At 45.8% G+C, this 19,215-nt stretch overlaps 1 protein-coding gene across 1 annotated transcript in view; it reads right to left on the minus strand.

Annotated features, from left to right (window-relative positions):
- LOC135514869 (filamin-C-like) overlaps positions 1-19,215 on the minus strand; it is an 82,748-nt gene that overhangs the window by 42,165 nt on the left and 21,368 nt on the right. The window contains 1 exon segment of the mRNA XM_064938535.1: positions 5,087-5,335. Coding sequence (XP_064794607.1) covers positions 5,087-5,335 — 249 coding nt within the window.

Raw genomic sequence — 19,215 nt, forward strand, 5'->3', positions numbered from 1 at the left:
AGCTACATCCACTACGATTCACTATAACCATGACAACTGCCAAACCATGTTTACCCGCAATACTATTCCTCTACAGGAAAGACATGTAGAGACAAGCAAGAGTGAGCTGGTCAATGCTTAGAGAGCGGTGAGTTACTTTTTTCGTGTTGTCTGACCCTGAGTCTCTTTGAACAAAGCTGACACACACACATACACACACACACAGACAATGCAGCTTATAGGATTATCAGGGAGTGACGTGAGGATGAGAGATGTAGGAAGCCTCAGATGACACACAAACACAGAGGAGTGTCATCACTACACAGTTCTCTATCCACCAACCTGGTCTCAGCATTTTGTACTATTTTGTATGTAAATCCGAGACACTCCATTTAGTATGATATGTTACGTTTAATATGGTATATATTCATTTGTGGATGTCCATCATCCATTTCGCATGATATTTTACGAATGACAATTGGTATGATATGTTACAAATTTGCCAAACGTACAATATGTTACAAATTTCCAAAACATACAACATGTTATGAATTTGCAAAACGTAAGATATATTACGAATTCTAATTTGTTGTGGTTAACGTTAGCTAGGTGGCTATCGTTAGCAAGTTTAGGTGTTAGGATTAAGGTTAGGGTTAAGGGAAGGGTTAGCTAAAAGGGTTAAGGGTTAGGGGAAGGGTTAGTTGCAAAGTAGCTAAAAAGTAGCAAGAAGCTGAAAAGTTGCTCAAATGCTGAAGTTGTCCATGATGGGATTTGAATACGCAACCTTTGTGTTGCTAGACATTCGCATTGTGTGCCCACCCATCCACCAAGATAAAGCAGCCTCATTTATTTTTTGTCTTAAGTAACCTTCTGTCTTATGTAACCATACCAAACGTAACATACAGTATAATGTTAAAAGTTTCCCGGTCTACTGTATGAGACCAGGCTGTATCCATGGACTGTGGAACAGGAAAGAGGGCTCAGCACTACTCAATGTGACAGAGTGGTTTGTTGTTTTTTACTGTTGTTTCGCCCACCTCAGTACATGGCAATACATTTTCCATAAGTCTCATTAGCTGTCATGGCTGTCTCTATTGCAGTTCCATCTAGAATGTTCTCAGCTCAGGGTGGCTTCCTTGCACAAACCCCGCTACTGCCAGGAGCAGTATGAAAACAGAGGTGTGAGGCAAAAGGATACTAAATAAATACATGGCAGAGAGTGAGTGTGTGAGGGGGCTCTTGGCGGTATTGAAAAACTAACCGGAGAGGAATATAAACCCCTACAGCATTCTCCCAAACTGCCAAAGAGCTGTACCTGACCCTCATATTTGTTTGTGTTCAATATTTGTTTGTGTCCAAACCCTCTCTGTTCCCTGTTGCTTAATCCTGGTTTATTGTTGTATTCTAGTGTAAATATACTGTAGGACAAGGCATGGACTCAAGCCACGAGCAAACCTTTCCTTCATTTACGGACAATACGCTTAACTTTCACTGTTTTACTGTCCGCCCTTACTTCTAACAGAGAGGCCTCTGCCCTGTTCCTGTTGCTCCTTAACAACATACATGAGTACACACACACACACACACACACACACACACACACACACACACACACACACGCACACACGCACACACGCACACACACGCACACACACACACACACACACACACACACGCACACACGCACACACACGCACACACACACACACACACACACACACACACACACACACACACACACACACACACACACACACACACACCAGTATACACTCAATACACACGCACAAACAGTGATACTCAAGATGGGTCATTATGTTTAATGAGCCCTCTACAGCTGGCCAGTAGTATAAACTAGTATCTTTTCAAACCAACTCATACCTGTTTAATGTGCCTCTGTTAGGCTGAGGTGTGATTTACTGGCCATGGGGGGTCTGTGACCAGATAGTGTGAGGGTGAGAGAGGGCCATTCAGAGGGGGTGGATAGAGGGGTTTGTTGGGTAAAAATCTGATGAGCAACATTTCACTCTGAGGAGAGGGGGACAACCTCAGGATAGGATGCTGTGTTAACTTTGCTGTGGAATCGTGTGTGTGTGTGTGTGTGTGTGTGTGTGTGTGTGTGTGTGTGTGTGTGTGTGTCCAAACCCTCTCTGTTCCCTGTTGCTTAATCCTGGCTTATTGTTGTATTCTAGTGTAAATATACTGTAGGACAAGGCATGGACTCAAGCCACGAGCAAACCTTTCCTTCATTTACGGACAATACGCTTAACTTTCACTGTTTTACTGTTCGCCCTTACTTCTAACAGAGAGGCCTCTGCCCTGTTCCTGTTGCTCCTTAACAACATACATGAGTACACACACACACACACACACACAATAATGTGTTTGGCAGGAAATGCGGCACGCTACATGTGTTTTCACTTATTGCGTTCCTCGCTGCTGTGTTCCCTACTCTGACACTCTCCATGCTGTTACAACAGCCAGAAACCCACTGCCTCCACACTGCAGCCTGCAGCACACCCATGTCCAGCGCCTTGCAGGGAAGAGGTTTGGCTGAATCAGGGGAACTCAAGGTGTCAGGACAAATGAGCTATGCTGTAGAGGCTAGCAGGTCTGAGAGCAGTTTGAGTTTCACACAAAACAGTTATTATATTTTACATTTACATTTTAGTCAGTTGCAGACGCTCTTATCCAAAGTGACTTACAGTTGGTGCATTCATCTTAAGATCGCTAGGTGAGACAACCACATATCACAATCGTAGCAACAACATTTTCCCTCATTGAAGAAGTTATGAGCAAAGGCAATGGTAGTAGGAAAAGAAAAGTGCAATGTTGTTTTTATGCTCTACTGTATGTTTCACATTTCTTGCTAATGGGTGGACGGTCCTGAATGTTACATTTTGTGCTGACAAGAGAAGAGGGATGTGTTTTGGGCGCCCTAAGCGAGATTTGGTTGGGGGGCCCCGAGTGAGACTTGGTTTTGCCAGGGATGGAGAGAAAATGTTGCATTTTCAAAGCTAATTCCCTGCAGTTCTACACATTTTGCCATGTTTTATGAGTGGCTAACAAAATCAACGGGGCCCCACCGGAGGTCAGGGCCCCTGAGTACGGGCCGAGTGGCAGCTCGTAGTCCGCATATAGGCAGAGAGGTGTCACTGCGAGAGAATGTGAGAGAATTGAACTTTGCCCTAACGCGACGTGTACTGTGAGAGTATAGCTTGTCCTGGATCTATCAGTGTAAATGTTTCAGTGAGAGCAGAGAGAAACAGAGCCCTGTATGGTCAAAACCTAGAATAAAACCTGCTAGTTAGTCCTGCTCAGTGTCAGAGATTTGTGTAAACGCAGTGTAAATACTACTAATATAGACACTTAGACCATAAACACACACTCACCCTGAAAAGCAGAAATGCACACACACACACAAACATACACACACACATGATTAGGCACGTACACCATAAACGCAAATGTAAAGCACAAACGCACACACACACACACACACACACACCCGCTCTGTCACCCCACTGGTCTGGTTAAGTGAATTAGACAGGCTCAGCATGGGGGAGAATGGAGTCGTTGTTTGTTCATTGTTCCCCCACCTTAGCCTCTCACCAACACACTTCTCAACTTCCTGCCTGAGCAAACACACTTTGTCATGCACACAAACGCGCATAAACACACACCCAGAAGCATCCAAATGCATGAAAACAAATAAAGCACACATTCACACATTGGCTCTCTCTTACACGCACACGCACACTCACACTCACACACCTACAAAAATCAACCACCTATACACACATACAGACACTCAGCAACAACAAAAAGACAGCGCACCTCAGTTCTTTGCTTCATTTCTCTGGAGTAACTAACTCTGTGAACCTATTAATGCCATTCCACTCATCTGGTCTCAACTCCATTTGTACAAACACAGGATTAGAGGCTCTGTTGAACAAGACGTGTCTCCTGACCCGAGGTCAGTCTGAGTTCCCCTTGGAACCATGTCTTAGAAAGCCCTAGTGCCTGCCAGGAGCCTAGTCCAAATTAGTAGAGGCCTTCACCGAGAGAGCCAAGCCTAGAGTTATGAACCCTTCCCCAGCGGGGATCACTCTATCTGGGGCAGTTGTCGGGCAAGTCCCCCTGGCTAGGCCCTGATGGCCCTGATCTCTAATTACCGGCTATGCACTATCTCTCTGTGGTTTGGGGATTCTAAATGTCTGTGTTTTTTGGTTACCCCCTACACTCCTCCTCCTCATCCTCCTCCTCCTCTCTCTTTCCCTCATTCTTCTCTCATCAGATGGTTTTCTAATGACGAAACGGCTGGTTCTGATTAAGAGTTAAGGTTGGTAAGGGAGAGCATACGGAAGACACACGTCCCATTCTGGTTCACCAAGGTCTCTCCTTCTCTGATGTGAAGTTGTGCAGTTCAGGAATATTGCTTATTGAATGCAGCTTGTATTCTTTTTGGCCTCATCCATTCATACGTTGCGCCCACATCCCCACCTTGAATAAGGATCCTCCTCATTGATGTCGTGCTCTATGGTAGCCCCTGCACCATTACCTCTACCCCCACCCCACAGAACATGCCATACATACACTCACCAAAAATACACATTCTCATTGTCTTCAACCAAGCCCCCCAATTAGACAGGCCAGAAAGTACATAACCCCTACCCCTGACCTGGACTCATTAGGCTCAGTGTTTCAACAAGACTGTTTCAAAACACTGGAGTTTCTCTGAAACTTCTCTGTGACACATACTTGGAATTATGGCTGAGGTTAGTGTTTAGTGTACTGTGAATAGTACGGACGATTAATCAACCCTCAAACAGCTCTCAAATGAGTTGCTACCTGGAAGACGACTGTCAACAAATGAATGTTCAGATCTTGAATCAGCTCTTACAAAGCTCGTGCCGTTCTTACAGATTGACAATCTGCACTCAAACTGTTCCTCGATGCCTTACCTGGGGCACAGTTGTCAATCAGTGCCCCCAGGGCCCTGACATCCTTCCACTCAAATTAACTAACACTTAACTGTTTCTGAATCAGCTCCAAGCCAGCAGAGTCTAACAACAGGATGAGTCAAATATCCTGGATCAGCTCTTACCTGGGGCACAGTTGTCAACCAGGGCTCCCAGAGCCTTGCCATCCCTCCAGTCACGGTGAAAGTTGTTGATGGGCAGCTGGGGCACCTTGTTCTGGATCCATCCCAGCAGCCTCTGCTTGGGGGTCAGCTTCTTGGCGTCCTCATCGTCCTCGTCCTCCCACATAGGCATTGAGATGGAGTAGTGCAGGATCAGAGTCCAGATCAGACCCAGGATAAGCTTCAGGTTCCCATCCACGATGGCCTTGCTGTCTGTAAAGGGGGAGAGAGGGGAGGGTTAAGGTCAGGTCATTTACTAAGGTACTGATACTGAATAAAGAACATAGTAATAGACTATGGAATTGTGCAAGAAAGCAATACTCCCATGAAAGCGATACTGGCTGCTAAAATTGGCTCCCCAGGTAACTTGAGTTTAACTTTTTACTGCAGTGGGCTAAATCAGGGTCACACAGAGCATTTCTTGGTAGTCTTAAACAAATCTACTTTGAGACAAAAGTGTACACATCACACATGGTTATGGGCTTAAATTGAAGAATACACCTGTACCATGTATGATATGGAGTTGAAATGTATTCCATTTTGAGTTTGCATTCCAATATTACACTTCATATACATCACAGACCACTGAAATATATAAAAACCGCTGAACACAGAAACACCTGATTTTCAGTGGCTTATTAAAATATTAAGAACATTCCACCCGTGAGGCCACTAGGTCATTCGATTGGAGGAAAGGGCTACGCCCTCTGCCATTTACAGTTACAACTTAACGGACAAACACACACAGACACATGCACACACAAACACACACACACACACAAACACTACTGCACTAGCGCCATCTGATCGTTCTGTTCTAAAGAGAAACCGTGTGTTGTAGAATCATAATAACAGAGTTCTGGTGTCTGCCCTCGGCCTTCAGCTGCCTGGCACAACAACATCAACATCTGTGTTTACTCTGCTTTCATGAGAATCTGACTGCCCCAGCCTTACCGCCACGGTGATCACTTTACCAGGCAGATCACACATAAGGCGGCAGGGGGAGACGGTTGGGGGGGATTAGGCAATGGTATCACTCTAGGACTCCTTAGTCATCGTCTTCATCATACTGATGTTTACTCTTCGCTTCATGCTTCGATCCATTTGTCTTGTCTAGTTGGATGATCCCTCACACACACACATACAAGCACACACACACACACACTCCTTGGGGTGGCAGGTAGCCTAGTGGTTAGAGGGTTGGGCCAGTAACCGAAAGGTTGCTGGATTGAATCCCCGAGCTGACAAGGTCAAAATCGGTTGTTCTGCCCCTGAGCAAGGCAGTTAACCCCGGGCCCCGGAGATGTGGATGTTGAAATTAGGCAGCCCCCCACTCCTCTCTGATTGGGTTAAATGCGGAAGACACATTGCAGTTGAAGGCATTCAGTTGTACAACTGACTAGGTATCCCCCTTTCCCTTGGCTTGTGTATGCGTTACTGCAGGATCTGGAGCAGTGGGAGTTTGGGGTGTACGTCATGTGTTTGTGTGTCTGTTTCCTGACTGACTGTACACATTCAGCTGGGCCAGACTCATCGCAGGATTTTCCCATCTCCCATGACAATATTCAGGTCTACATGAATCTCTGTGTTGTCTAAAAGTGTTTACTGCTAGTACAGCCTAACAGCACTAGGCTACATCTAACATGTAGCTGTAAAGTATTGACCAAGCTAGACAGTGGACAAAGCTGTGTGCTAGTACTACACTCTTCTATCGAGAACCTAAAAGGGTTATTCGGCTGTCCCCATAGGAGAATCCTTTTAAGAACCCTGTTTGGTTCCAAATAGAACCCTTTCGGTTCCAGGTAGGTTCTCTTATGGGGACAACCAAAGAACCCTTTTAGAACCCTTTTTTCTAGGAGTGTACTGTTATTGCATGCCCTTTAACCCTAGGAATGAGGTCAGTTTAAATGAAACACAGACACACATTCATACAGAGTCAAACACACACACCCGAACACACATACATGGAATTTTAAAAATGACAGAGGTCCCCTACGGCCCAATTTAGCTGTCTAATTGTCTGAGCAGTTTTATGCGCCGACTGAATGGAAGCTGATAATTGTCAGAGACTGAGTCAAGACCAAGACAACTCAAAATGTGGTCTCCAGACCACACAACTGCTCAAATCTCCGGCCAAACTCCTCAACATGACTCCACACAGCAGACAAGCACACTGACAGAGCCATTTCCTTCCTCTTCTCTTCCCTCTCTTCCTTTCCTTTCATTCTCCCCCCCCCCTTTCACTCCTACATAGAATCCAGGTCAGGATGTTTTCAGCATACACCCTGCTATGGATGTTAATATTAACTATGAAAGAAAGAATCTCTGAAAACCTCATGTTTTCCCTGTTCACCATGTTACGGGTATCTGGTTTCTCCCATCTGAGGTTTGGGGGATTGGACTTTCTGGGAATGGAGCCATGGAGGCTCTGTGTGGGGCTCAGCATCCCGGGGGTGTTTGTGAATGCTCTATGAGCAGGGCTGTGGCAGTCACGAAATTTCGTCAGCCGGTGATTGTTAAGCAAATAACTGTCAGTCTCACGGTAATTGATCGTTAATTAACATAAACGCTTTTAGCATTTCCTGGCTCCCACACAGCCTACAAGAAAGACACTAAATCTATGTATCGTATCCTACACCTTCACATTAAATCCATTATTTATTTTAGGCAGGTCTAAAGAAGCATGATATGAAGAAAATGTCATCTATTTCAGAAGAATCTGTTTCAGAAGAGCAGCATACTCTGAGTTGTCCTTATGTTCTTATCTGGCTATTCTAAATGGCTGTGGGCTACACTAGTTCATTTAGCAGACAAGATTTGCTTAGAATTCCGTGGCATTAATTTATAGTATGAAAAATACCACTGAACAAAGCTGAATAAAATAGAAAGGATATTTTCTCCAAACAATGAAGGGGGTGCGCACATGCTGCTATTCTGTGTTGAGCGGTTAACAAAGAAATAGCTACTCCTATATGCTTAATTTAGAGTTATTAATGTAACTTTAGTTGTGCTACAAACGTTGGGCTATATGTTTTGATTTTTAATACATTGTAAGGCTGCCACAAGCCACCTGGGAGACACACCAAACATGTGGAAGAAGGTGCTCTGGTCAGATGAAACCAAAATTGAACTTTTTGGCAACAATGCAAAACGTTATGTTTGGTGTAAAAGCAACACAGCTCATCACAATGAACACACCATCCCCACTGTCAAACATGGTGGTGGCAGCATCATGGTTTGGGCCTGCTTTTCTTCAGCAGGGACAGGGAAGATGGTTAAAGTTGATGGGAAGATGGATGGAGCCAAATACAGGACCATTCTAGAAGAAAACATGATGGAGTCTGCAAAAGACCTGAGACTGGGACGGAGATTTGAACAAGACAATGATCCAAACATAAAGCAAAATCTACAATGGAATGGTTCAAAAATAAACATATCCAGGTGTTAGAATGGCCAAGTCAATGTCCAGACCTGAATCCAATCGAGAATCTGTGGAAAGAACTGAAAACTGCTGTTCACAAATGCTCTCCATCCAACCTCACTGAGCTCGAGCTGTTTTGCAAGGAGGAATGGGAAAAAATTTCAGTCTCTCGATGTGCAAAACTGATAGAGACATACCCCAAGCGACTTACAGCTGTAATCGCAGCAAAAGGTGTCCTCAAAGTATTAACTTAATGGGGCTGAATAATTTTGCACGCCCATATTTTTCAGTTTTTGATTTGTTAAAAAAGTGTGAAATATCCAATAAATGTCATTCCACTTCATGATTGTGTCCCACTTGTTGTTGATTCTTCACAAAAAAATACAGTTTTATATCTTTATGTTTGAAGCCTGAAATGTGGCAAAAGGTCGCAAAGTTCAAGGGGGCCGAATACTTTCGCAAGGCACTGTATAGGCCACCTTCCACCAAAAGTGTGTTTTTTGATTAGTTTAATAACATGCTTAGGGAATGTGACTTTGGGAAAGAGGTCATCTTAATGGGAGATATTAATATTAATTATGAATACAAGTCTTGTAGGAAAACCCTCAAACGGATCAACTTTGACCTTACACAGCTTGTCACGACTTCCGCCGAAGTTGGTGCCTCTCCCTTGTACGGGCGGCGTTCGGCGGTCGCCGTCACCGGCTTTCTAGTCTCCACCGATCTACATTTATTTTTCCTTTTGTTTGGTCTTGATTGTACACACCTGGTTTCCATTACGTTATAATTTATTCCCTATTTATCCCTCTGGTTCCATCATGGTTTTGTGCATGTTTATTGTTGTCATGTTGTCTCGTTTATGTGCTCTGGAATTTTGTTCTCCTTGATGGAAGATTGTTTATTGAGTAAAGTTACGATTATTACTCATCTCTGTGTCCTGCGCCTGACTCCGCCTTACCCACATCACCTAGACCATTGACACAGCTAGTTAAAGGGTCAACCAGGGTGACTTGTTGCTATAAAACACAGATTGATTTGGTGTTCACTAATAAACCAGAGAGAGTGACTAAATCATTCAGTATGGTTACTGGGCTATCTGATCATAATCTGACACTTATAGCCAGAAAGCTGTCTAAGAGCAGGTTTAACCTCTCTACTGTCAGAAAGCCGGATCAACTAAGAATACCTAAGAGTGAATTAAACTATTTTGAAAACGCAATTAAGGGAATTAACTGGAATGATCTCTTGTCCTATACAGACGTGAAAGCTGATAGTCAGGTTTATCTATCCACAATCCAGACGGCAATAAATGGTTTCCTAAAGAAAATCAATTCCAAACCTGGCCAAAAGAGCACTCTTCCTTTGCTAAATGGAGAAATCTGGAAACTGATGAAAGAATGAGATTATGCTCTAAAAATAGCCCTAAGATTCCAATTAGATCATGACAGACGTAGGTTTACCATGTTGAGACATAAGGTGATGAAAGAAAACAGACAGGCCAAGGCAAACTTGTATATTAACATAATTGGTGAAGCAAAGGCAAATTCTAAATTGATCTGGGAGAATCTAAAAAGTTAACAGGAATAGACCACATCTATTGGTCTGTTTCCAAGGGTATAGAAGTCGGCCATAATAACGGTCATCTTTAACTCGGCCGACCCTGCTGACGTGAGTAACTTTTTTGAAAAGTGTGTAGCAGAACAACTGATTGCTCACCTCAACAACAGCCCCTTCACATTACACTCCATGCAGTTTGGCTTCAGAGCAAAACACTACACAGAAACGGCCAACTGCTTTCTTCTGGAAAATGTGAAGTCCAATATGGACAAAGGGGGTGTTGTTGGAGCTGTGTTTCTGGACCTAAGAAAGGCTTTTGATACTGTTAACCATGAGATTCTCATCACAAAATTGTCCAAGTTCAACTTTTGCCCCCGATGCCTTGCGATGGATGAAATCATACCTTGAAAGCAGAACTCAGTGTGTCAGAGTGAGCAATGAGCTGTCGCCCACTCTTAGCTATGATGTGGGAGTGCCCCAAGGGTCAATACTGGGGCCCCTCCTGTTCAGCCTGTACATCATAGCTAATGATCTGCCTTCTGTCTGTACTGGGTCTGAAGTTCAAATGTATGCAGATGGTACAGTGATATACAGTATGTGCATGCAAAGAGCAAACAACAAGATGCACAAGAACTCACTACTGTAATGGTCCAGGTTACAAAGTGGCTTGGTGGCTCGTGTTTGCATCTCAATGTGAAAAAAACTGTTTGCATGTTCTTCACAAAGAGGGCAACAGATGCTACTGAGCCAGATGTCTATGTGTCAGGGGAGAAGCTTCAGGTGGTATCTGATTTTAAGTACCTTGGCATCATACTTGATTCCAACCTCTCTTTTAAAAAGCATGTGAAAAAGGTAATTCAAATAACCAAATTCAACTTAGCTCATTTCCGAATGATACGAAACTGTTTGACTACAGAGGTAGCAAAACTGTACATCAAATCTATGATACTCCCCTATTTAACATACTGCTTGACTAGTTGGGCCAAAGCTTGCTGTACAACATTAAAACCTATTCAGTCTGTCTACAAACAGGCTCTCAAAGTGCTTGATAGGAAGCCCAATAGCCATCATCACTGTTACATCCTCAGAAAGCATGAGCTCCTAAGTTGGGAAAATCTTGTGCAATACACCAACATATGTCTTGTATTCATTATCCTAAATGGCCTGGCTCCCCCTCATTTACATTTACATTTACATTTAAGTCATTTAGCAGACGCTCTTATCCAGAGCGACTTACAAATTGGTGAATTCACCTTCTGACATCCAGTGGAACAGCCACTTTACAATAGTGCATCTAAGTCATTAAGGGGGGGGTGAGAAGGATTACTTATCCTATCCTAGGTATTCCTTGAAGAGGTGGGGTTTCAGGTGTCTCCGGAAGGTGGTATTGACTCCGCTGTCCTGGCGTCGTGAGGGAGTTTGTTCCACCATTGGGGGCCAGAGCAGCGAACAGTTTTGACTGGGCTGAGCGGGAACTGTACTTCCTCAATGGTAGGGAGGCGAGCAGGCCAGAGGTGGATGAACGCAGTGCCCTTGCTTGGGTGTAGGGCCTGATCAGAGCCTGGAGGTACTGCGGTGCCGTTCCCCTCACAGCTCCGTAGGCAAGCACCATGGTCTTGTAGCGGATGCGAGCTTCAACTGGAAGCCAGTGGAGAGAGCGGAGGAGCGGGGTGACGTGAGAGAACTTGGGAAGGTTGAACACCAGACGGGCTGCGGCGTTCTGGATGAGTTGTAGGGGTTTAATGGCACAGGCAGGGAGCCCAGCCAACAGCGAGTTGCAGTAATCCAGACGGGAGATGACAAGTGCCTGGATTAGGACCTGCGCCGCTTCCTGTGTGAGGCAGGGTCGTACTCTGCGGATGTTGTAGAGCATGAACCTACAGGAACGGGCCACCGCCATGATGTTGGTTGAGAACGACAGGGTGTTGTCCAGGATCACGCCAAGGTTCTTAGCGCTCTGGGAGGAGGACACAATGGAGTTGTCAACCGTGATGGCGAGATCATGGAACGGGCAGTCCTTCCCCGGGAGGAAGAGCAGCTCCGTCTTGCCGAGGTTCAGCTTGAGGTGGTGATCCGTCATCCACACTGATATGTCTGCCAGACATGCAGAGATGCGATTCGCCACCTGGTCATCAGAAGGGGGAAAGGAGAAGATTAATTGTGTGTCGTCTGCATAGCAATGATAGGAGAGACCATGTGAGGTTATGACAGAGCCAAGTGACTTGGTGTATAGCGAGAATAGGAGAGGGCCTAGAACAGAGCCCTGGGGGACACCAGTGGTGAGAGCGCGTGGCGAGGAGACAGATTCTCGCCACGCCACCTGGTAGGAGCGACCTGTCAGGTAGGACGCAATCCAAGCGTGGGCCGCGCCGGAGATGCCCAACTCGGAGAGGGTGGAGAGGAGGATCTGATGGTTCACAGTATCGAAGGCAGCCGATAGGTCTAGAAGGATGAGAGCAGAGGAGAGAGAGTTAGCTTTAGCAGTGCGGAGCGCCTCCGTGATGCAGAGAAGAGCAGTCTCAGTTGAATGACTAGTCTTGAAACCTGACTGATTTGGATCAAGAAGGTCATTCTGAGAGAGATAGAGGGAGAGCTGGCCAAGGACGGCACGTTCAAGAGTTTTGGAGAGAAAAGAAAGAAGGGATACTGGTCTGTAGTTGTTGACATCGGAGGGATCGAGTGTAGGTTTCTTCAGAAGGGGTGCAACTCTCGCTCTCTTGAAGACGGAAGGGACGTAGCCAGCGGTCAGGGATGAGTTGATGAGCGAGGTGAGGTAAGGGAGAAGGTCCCCGGAAATGGTCTGGAGGAGAGAGGAGGGGATAGGGTAAGCGGGCAGGTTGTTGGGCGGCCGGCCGTCACAAGAAGCGAGATTTCATCTGGAGAGAGAGGGGAGAAAGAGGTCAGAGCACAGGTAGGGCAGTGTGAGCAGAACCAGCGGTGTCGTTTGACTTAGCAAACGAGGATCGGATGTCGTCGACCTTCTTTTCAAAATGGTTGACGAAGTCATCTGCAGAGAGGGAGGGAGGGGGGGAGGGGGAGGAGGATTCAGAAGGGAGGAGAAGGTGGCAAAGAGCTTCCTAGGGTTAGAGGCAGATGCTTGGAATTTAGAGTGGTAGAAAGTGGCTTTAGCAGCAGAGACAGAGGAGGAAAATGTAGAGAGGAGGGAGTGAAAGGATGCCAGGTCCGCAGGGAGGCGGTTTTCCTCCATTTCCGCTCGGCTGCCCGGAGCTCTGTTCTGTGAGCTCGCAATGAGTCATCGAGCCACGGAGCGGGGAGGGGAGGACCGAGCCGGCCTGGAGGATAGGGGACATAGAGAGTCAAAGGATGCAGAAAGGGAAGAGAGGAGGGTTGAGGAGGCAGAGTCAGGAGAAAGGTTGGAGAAGGTATGAGCAGAGGGAAGAGATGAAAGGATGGAAGAGGAAAGAGTAGCGGGGGAGAGAGAGCGAAGGTTGGGACGGCGCGATACCATCCGAGTAGGGGCAGTGTGGGAAGTGTTGGATGAGAGCGAGAGGGAAAAGGATACAAGGTAGTGGTCGGAGACTTGGAGGGGAGTTGCAGTGAGGTTAGTGGAAGAACAGCATCTAGTAAAGATGAGGTCGAGCGTATTGCCTGCCTTGTGAGTAGGGGGAAGGTGAGAGGGTGAGGTCAAAAGAGGAGAGGAGTGGAAAGAAGGAGGCAGAGAGGAATGAGTCAAAGGTAGACGTGGGGAGGTTAAAGTCGCCCAGGACTGTGAGAGGTGAGCCGTCCTCAGGAAAGGAGCTTATCAAGGCATCAAGCTCATTGATGAACTCTCCGAGGGAACCTGGAGGGCGATAAATGATAAGAATGTTAAGCTTGAAAGGGCTGGTAACTGTGACAGCATGGAATTCAAAGGAGGCGATAGATAGATGGGTAAGGGGAGAGAGAGAGAATGACCACTTGGGAGAGATGAGGATCCCGGTGCCACCCCGCTGACCAGAAGCTCTCGGGTGTGCGAGAACACGTGGGTGGACGAAGAGAGAGCAGTAGGAGTAGCAGTGTTATCTGTGGTGATCCATGTTTCCGTCAGTGCCAGGAAGTCGAGGGACTGGAGGGAGGCATAGGCTGAGATGAACTCTGCCTTGTTGGCCGCAGATCGGCAGTTCCAGAGGCTACCGGAGACCAGGAACTCCACGTGGGTCGTGCGGGCTGGGACCACCAGATTAGGGTGGCCGCGGCCACGCGGTGTGGAGCGTTTGTATGGTCTGTGCAGAGAGGAGAGAACAGGGATAGATAGACACATAGTTAACAGGGTACAGAAGAGGCTACGCTAATGCAAAGGAGATTGGAATGACAAGTGGACTACACGTCTCGAATGTTCAGAAAGTTAAGCTTACGTAGCAAGAATCTCAGTATTTTTGTTAAATCCACAAGGTCTGCCATGAGAGGTGACTGTATAGTTCCCTTAAGAAAAAGCACCTTTAGTAAATCCGCTTTCTCTGTGAGAGCTTCCCATGTCTGGAATACACTGCCATCAGACACACATAACTGCACCACATATCACACTTTCACAAAATGCATGAAGACATGGCTAAAGATCAATCAGATTTGTGAACATAATCCCTAGCTGTGTTGCCTCTTTCCATGTTGTCTGTTGTCTGTAGCTTGTGAGGTGTGGAAACACTTTGTTGCTTTTATGAATTTTGTCTTGCTGCTTTTTGTTCTATATTGCTCTGTCTGTATGCTATGTCTTGCTTGTCCTATGTTGCTCTGTGTGTGCTCACTGCTCAATGATTGTCTATATTGTAATTGTTTTTAATAACCTACCCAGGGACTGCGGTTGAAAATTAGCCGACTGGCTAAAACCGGCACTTACTGAAACGTTGATTAATGTCCACTGTCCCTGTAAAAAAAAACTCAACTCAACTAAAAAGAGGAGGATCGGCTTTCTATTCCTATTATTAGTAGAGGCCATCACTCTGTTTTTTCATTTTTCACGCAAAATGTTGCACAACATGAGCTCATGGGCTCTCATGAAGTGTTTGATTAGATTTTCAAATACATTTGCATTGATGTCAGAGTAATTAGAGGGAGAATAGAGGGCTGAGTACCAGGCAGTTAGCAAGTTTGGTAGGCTACTAATGACCATCAGCAGCATCAGAGCTTGGAGAAGCCTAACTACCGTGACTAAACGGTCACGTGGAATTTGACTGCCTTCAAGACTCGTGACCACCGGTGTGGCGGTAGTACGGTCATCGCAACAGCCCTATCTATGAGTTGGTCCAGTCAAGTAAGTACAGGGGGTATAAGGTTGGGGGTTGGTGGGGAGGTGAGGGTGGGGGTTGTAGGTAGGGGTGGCTAGTAGTTTGGGCTTGGACCATAGGGGAAAGGGGAAAGAGGTTTTGAATTGGAGGACAGAGTAGAAGGAGGAGGTGGTGGTGGGAGGAGGTGTGGGGCAGAGGAGGAGGACAGGCTCATTATAATGGCTGGAATGGAATAAATGGGACGGTATCCAACATATGGAAATCAAATGATTGTCTCTGTTCCGTACATTCCATGCCATCCATTACAATGAGCCTGTCCTCCTAGAGCTCCTCCCACCAGCCTCCTCTGGTGTGGGGATAGGAGTTTCAGTAGTTGGGGGAGTTTGAGGTTAGTGGAAGTGGTAGGCTAGGGGGAGTGTTATTGAGAGCTAGGACAGATGTAGAAAGATTGATATGATTGGCTGATGGTCTCCTTTTTAACTAAGTGAGGGGGCAGTTTCATGTTTCATTCAGCCTGCAAGGTGCTGAGAGCAGATCAGCACTAACGAACCCTGCAGAGCGGTGCTACTGCACCAGCAACACACCAGGAAGAGAGGACCCTCAGGTATACTGTGCCCGTTTAAAAAGACAGGACTTTACATTCACACTCTCCCACTCTGACACTTCTGTTTCAGCACTCCTGAGAGAGTACTAAACACACATACGTGCACACACACACACACACACATATCACACATGCGATAAGAGAGAGCGATGTTGATTTAATCACTTCAGAGGTTTGGTCCTGGTCCAACATTTCAAAGCCTGATATTTCCGGCACTGGGGTGTGTAGGATCTAACACACACTGGGGTCTATGCTGAGAGCCTCTTGGCTTAAACAGGGACACTCCTATAGGACTGCGTCAGAATGATCAGCGCGTGCATTCATGTGTGTCCTACTGTATTGGGAGGGGAGATTACCCAGAATCCCCGGCTCAGTAGTCTCACCTGTCAACAAGACTGTCAGCCTGTCAACGCTTGCAATGTTGACAAATTGCAATGTTTTTTTCAATATTACTAGACAGTTAATAACTACTCTTCACATTGGACCACTACACCTCCACTACTTTGAATTGATCTTGGAAAACTGCCTCGTCTAATCTTACTCGACAAAACAAAAATGTTCCTCGTAACTTGAAGTTGAACTCCGCAAACAAACAGCTTGCAAACAACAGCCGGTGTTGATGACATGGACCTGGAATCCAGCAGGATCAAACACAACATGCATGGAAGAACAAACAGCGGGAAAGAACAACAAACACATGACTTAAAGGCTTGGGGAAAAGGAAAGGGCACTTGGAGGGAGAGGGAGGGGGACAGAATGCCGAACTGGAGCTGGGATGGGGAATGAGAATGGTTTCTGAAAATTTCCAGAGGGGTCAGACAGAGGTTGAGGTTTGGGAGGTATTGACGGGAAAGATGAATTTGGCCCTGTCGACAAGTGTGTGTGTGTGTGTGTGTGTGTGTGTGTGTGTGTGTGTGTGTGTGTGTGTGTGTGTGTGTGTGTGTGTGTGTGTGTGTGTGTGTGTGTGTGTGTGTGTGTGTGTGTGTGAGGCATCAGTGCCTCTGGAGCCAAGGCATTAGTGTGTGATTGAATGCCTCCCTCTCTCAGCCTCATGGCACCTGGCCTGGGCCTGCCTTTACAATATCTACTCTCTGTACAGGAGATAAGCGGTGTATCTCCCACACTCATTCAAACCATCCTGTGCCGTTCACCAACCACACTGCCACATGGAGTGAAGAGAGAGGTGAGAATAGAGGGCATCCAACAGCTCGCATTAACCCACCTCAGTTCCTCCACTAGAGAATTAAAGCACAAAAGTACTAAGTTGCAAAAATGATTTGCTGTCTCTCAATTCAATTCAATTCAATTCAAGGGGCTTTATTGGCATGGGAAACATGTGTTAACATTGCCAAAGCAAGTAAGCTATATAATATATAAAGTGAAATAAACAATAAAAATTAACAGTAGACATCACACATACAGAAGTTTCAAAACAATAAAGACATTACAAATGTCGTATTATATATATATATATACAGTGTTTTTACAATGTGCAAATGGTAAAGGACACAAGATAAAATAAATAAGCATAGATATGGGTTGTATTTACAATGGTGCGTGTTCTTCACTGGTTGCCCTTTTCTCATGGCAACAGGTCACAAATCTTGCTGCTCTGATGGCACACTGTAGAATTTCACCCAGTAGATATGGGAGTTTTTCAAAATTGGATTTGTTTTCGAATTCTTTGTGGATCTGTGTAATCTGAGAGAAATATGTCTCTCTAATATGGTCATACATTGGACAGGAGGTTAGGAAGTGCAGCTCAGTTTCCACCTCATTTTGTGGGCAGTGAGCACATAGCCTGTCTTCTCTTAAGAGCCATGTCTGCCTACGGCGGCCTTTCTCAATAGCAAGGCTATGCTCGCTGAGTCTGTACATAGTCAAAGCTTTCCTTAATTTTGGGTCAGTCACTGTGGTCAGGTATTCTGCCGCTGTGTACTCTCTGTGTAGGGCCAAATAGCATTCTAGTTTGCTCTGTCTCTCTCTGTTTCTCTCTGTCTCTCTCTGTCTCTCTCTCCCTCTCTCTCTCTTTCTCTCTCTCTCTCACCCTGTTGTAAGTCGCTACTTGGAGACACAAAGGCCTGATGTCAGAACTTCATGCATAATACATTTTCTTCAGTTGGACTGGGGGGAAAATAACCTCACACTCAACGTCAACAAAACTAAGGGAGATGATTGTGGACTTCCTATCCACATCGATGGCAGTAGTGGAGAGAGTAGCGGGGGGGGACGACGACAACAATGTGGCCTTTCTGCCCAGAACCAATTGTTTCGCCTCCATCTCAGTGCAAAGTGACCTTTAAGACTTCGATTGGCTCTGGTGTCGGGACTCACTGTTTGTCTGGTTACCCCGGGCAATGCCAAACTCTAACCCACTGTAACTGACGCTGACCATAGCACTCTAATGGGCGTACAGCCTTCGCAGGAGAGGTTGTGTTAAAACAAGCCCCTTGTTGTTACTGTGAAGGTGTCTGGCTCTAGTCCAGGTCTCATTCTTTCTTCTCCTCCGCTCTCTCTGTTTCTCTCTCTGTTTCTCTCTCTGTTTCTCTCTCTCTGTTTCTCTCTGCTTCTCTCTCTCTGTTTCTCTCTCTCGCTCTGTCTGTCTCTCTCTGTCTCTATCTCGCTCTCTCACCAGAAACAGATGTGAAGGGTCAGCAGTGAGTAGGGTGGACAGAGCTGGCGTTTGGACAGTGGCCCTTCAGAACCCAGCTCTCTCACAGTCCAATTCTTTTCTTCTCCTCCGCTCTCTCTGTTTTCTCTGTTTTCTCTCTCTGTTTCTCTCTGTTTCTCTCTCTCTCTCTGTTTCTCTCTCTCGCTCTGTTGTCTCTCTCTGTCTCACTCAGCTCTCTCTGACTGGCAGATTGCTAACAGATCCCCACTGCTCCACTCTTTACTTCAGTCTATTATGGCTCTATAGTTGCTAGGAAACACACTTGCTCACATACATGCTGACATATAACGTGCTCACTGCACACTCACAATGCTCCACCAAATCACTGTGTATTTATTCCTTGTGACATTAATTATATTTTTTATTTTATCTTTATCTTTAAGTCTGCATTGTATGTAAGCATTTCCCTGTTAGTCTACACCTGTTGTTTACGAAGCATGTTTCAAATAACATTGGATTGGATGTGATCTCAAGGGTAATGAAGACATGGGTCTTTATCAGACTGTGTGTACTGATCTGTCCGCTCTGTCTCTAACATATAGAGAACTAATACAGAGAGACTGATGTAGCTCAGACACCTGGCTTGTATGAGCCAGAACATAACTACAGAAGACCCAG

The sequence above is a fragment of the Oncorhynchus masou genome, chromosome 26 (assembly GCF_036934945.1).
Source record: "Oncorhynchus masou masou isolate Uvic2021 chromosome 26, UVic_Omas_1.1, whole genome shotgun sequence".
NCBI lineage: Eukaryota > Metazoa > Chordata > Actinopteri > Salmoniformes > Salmonidae > Oncorhynchus > Oncorhynchus masou.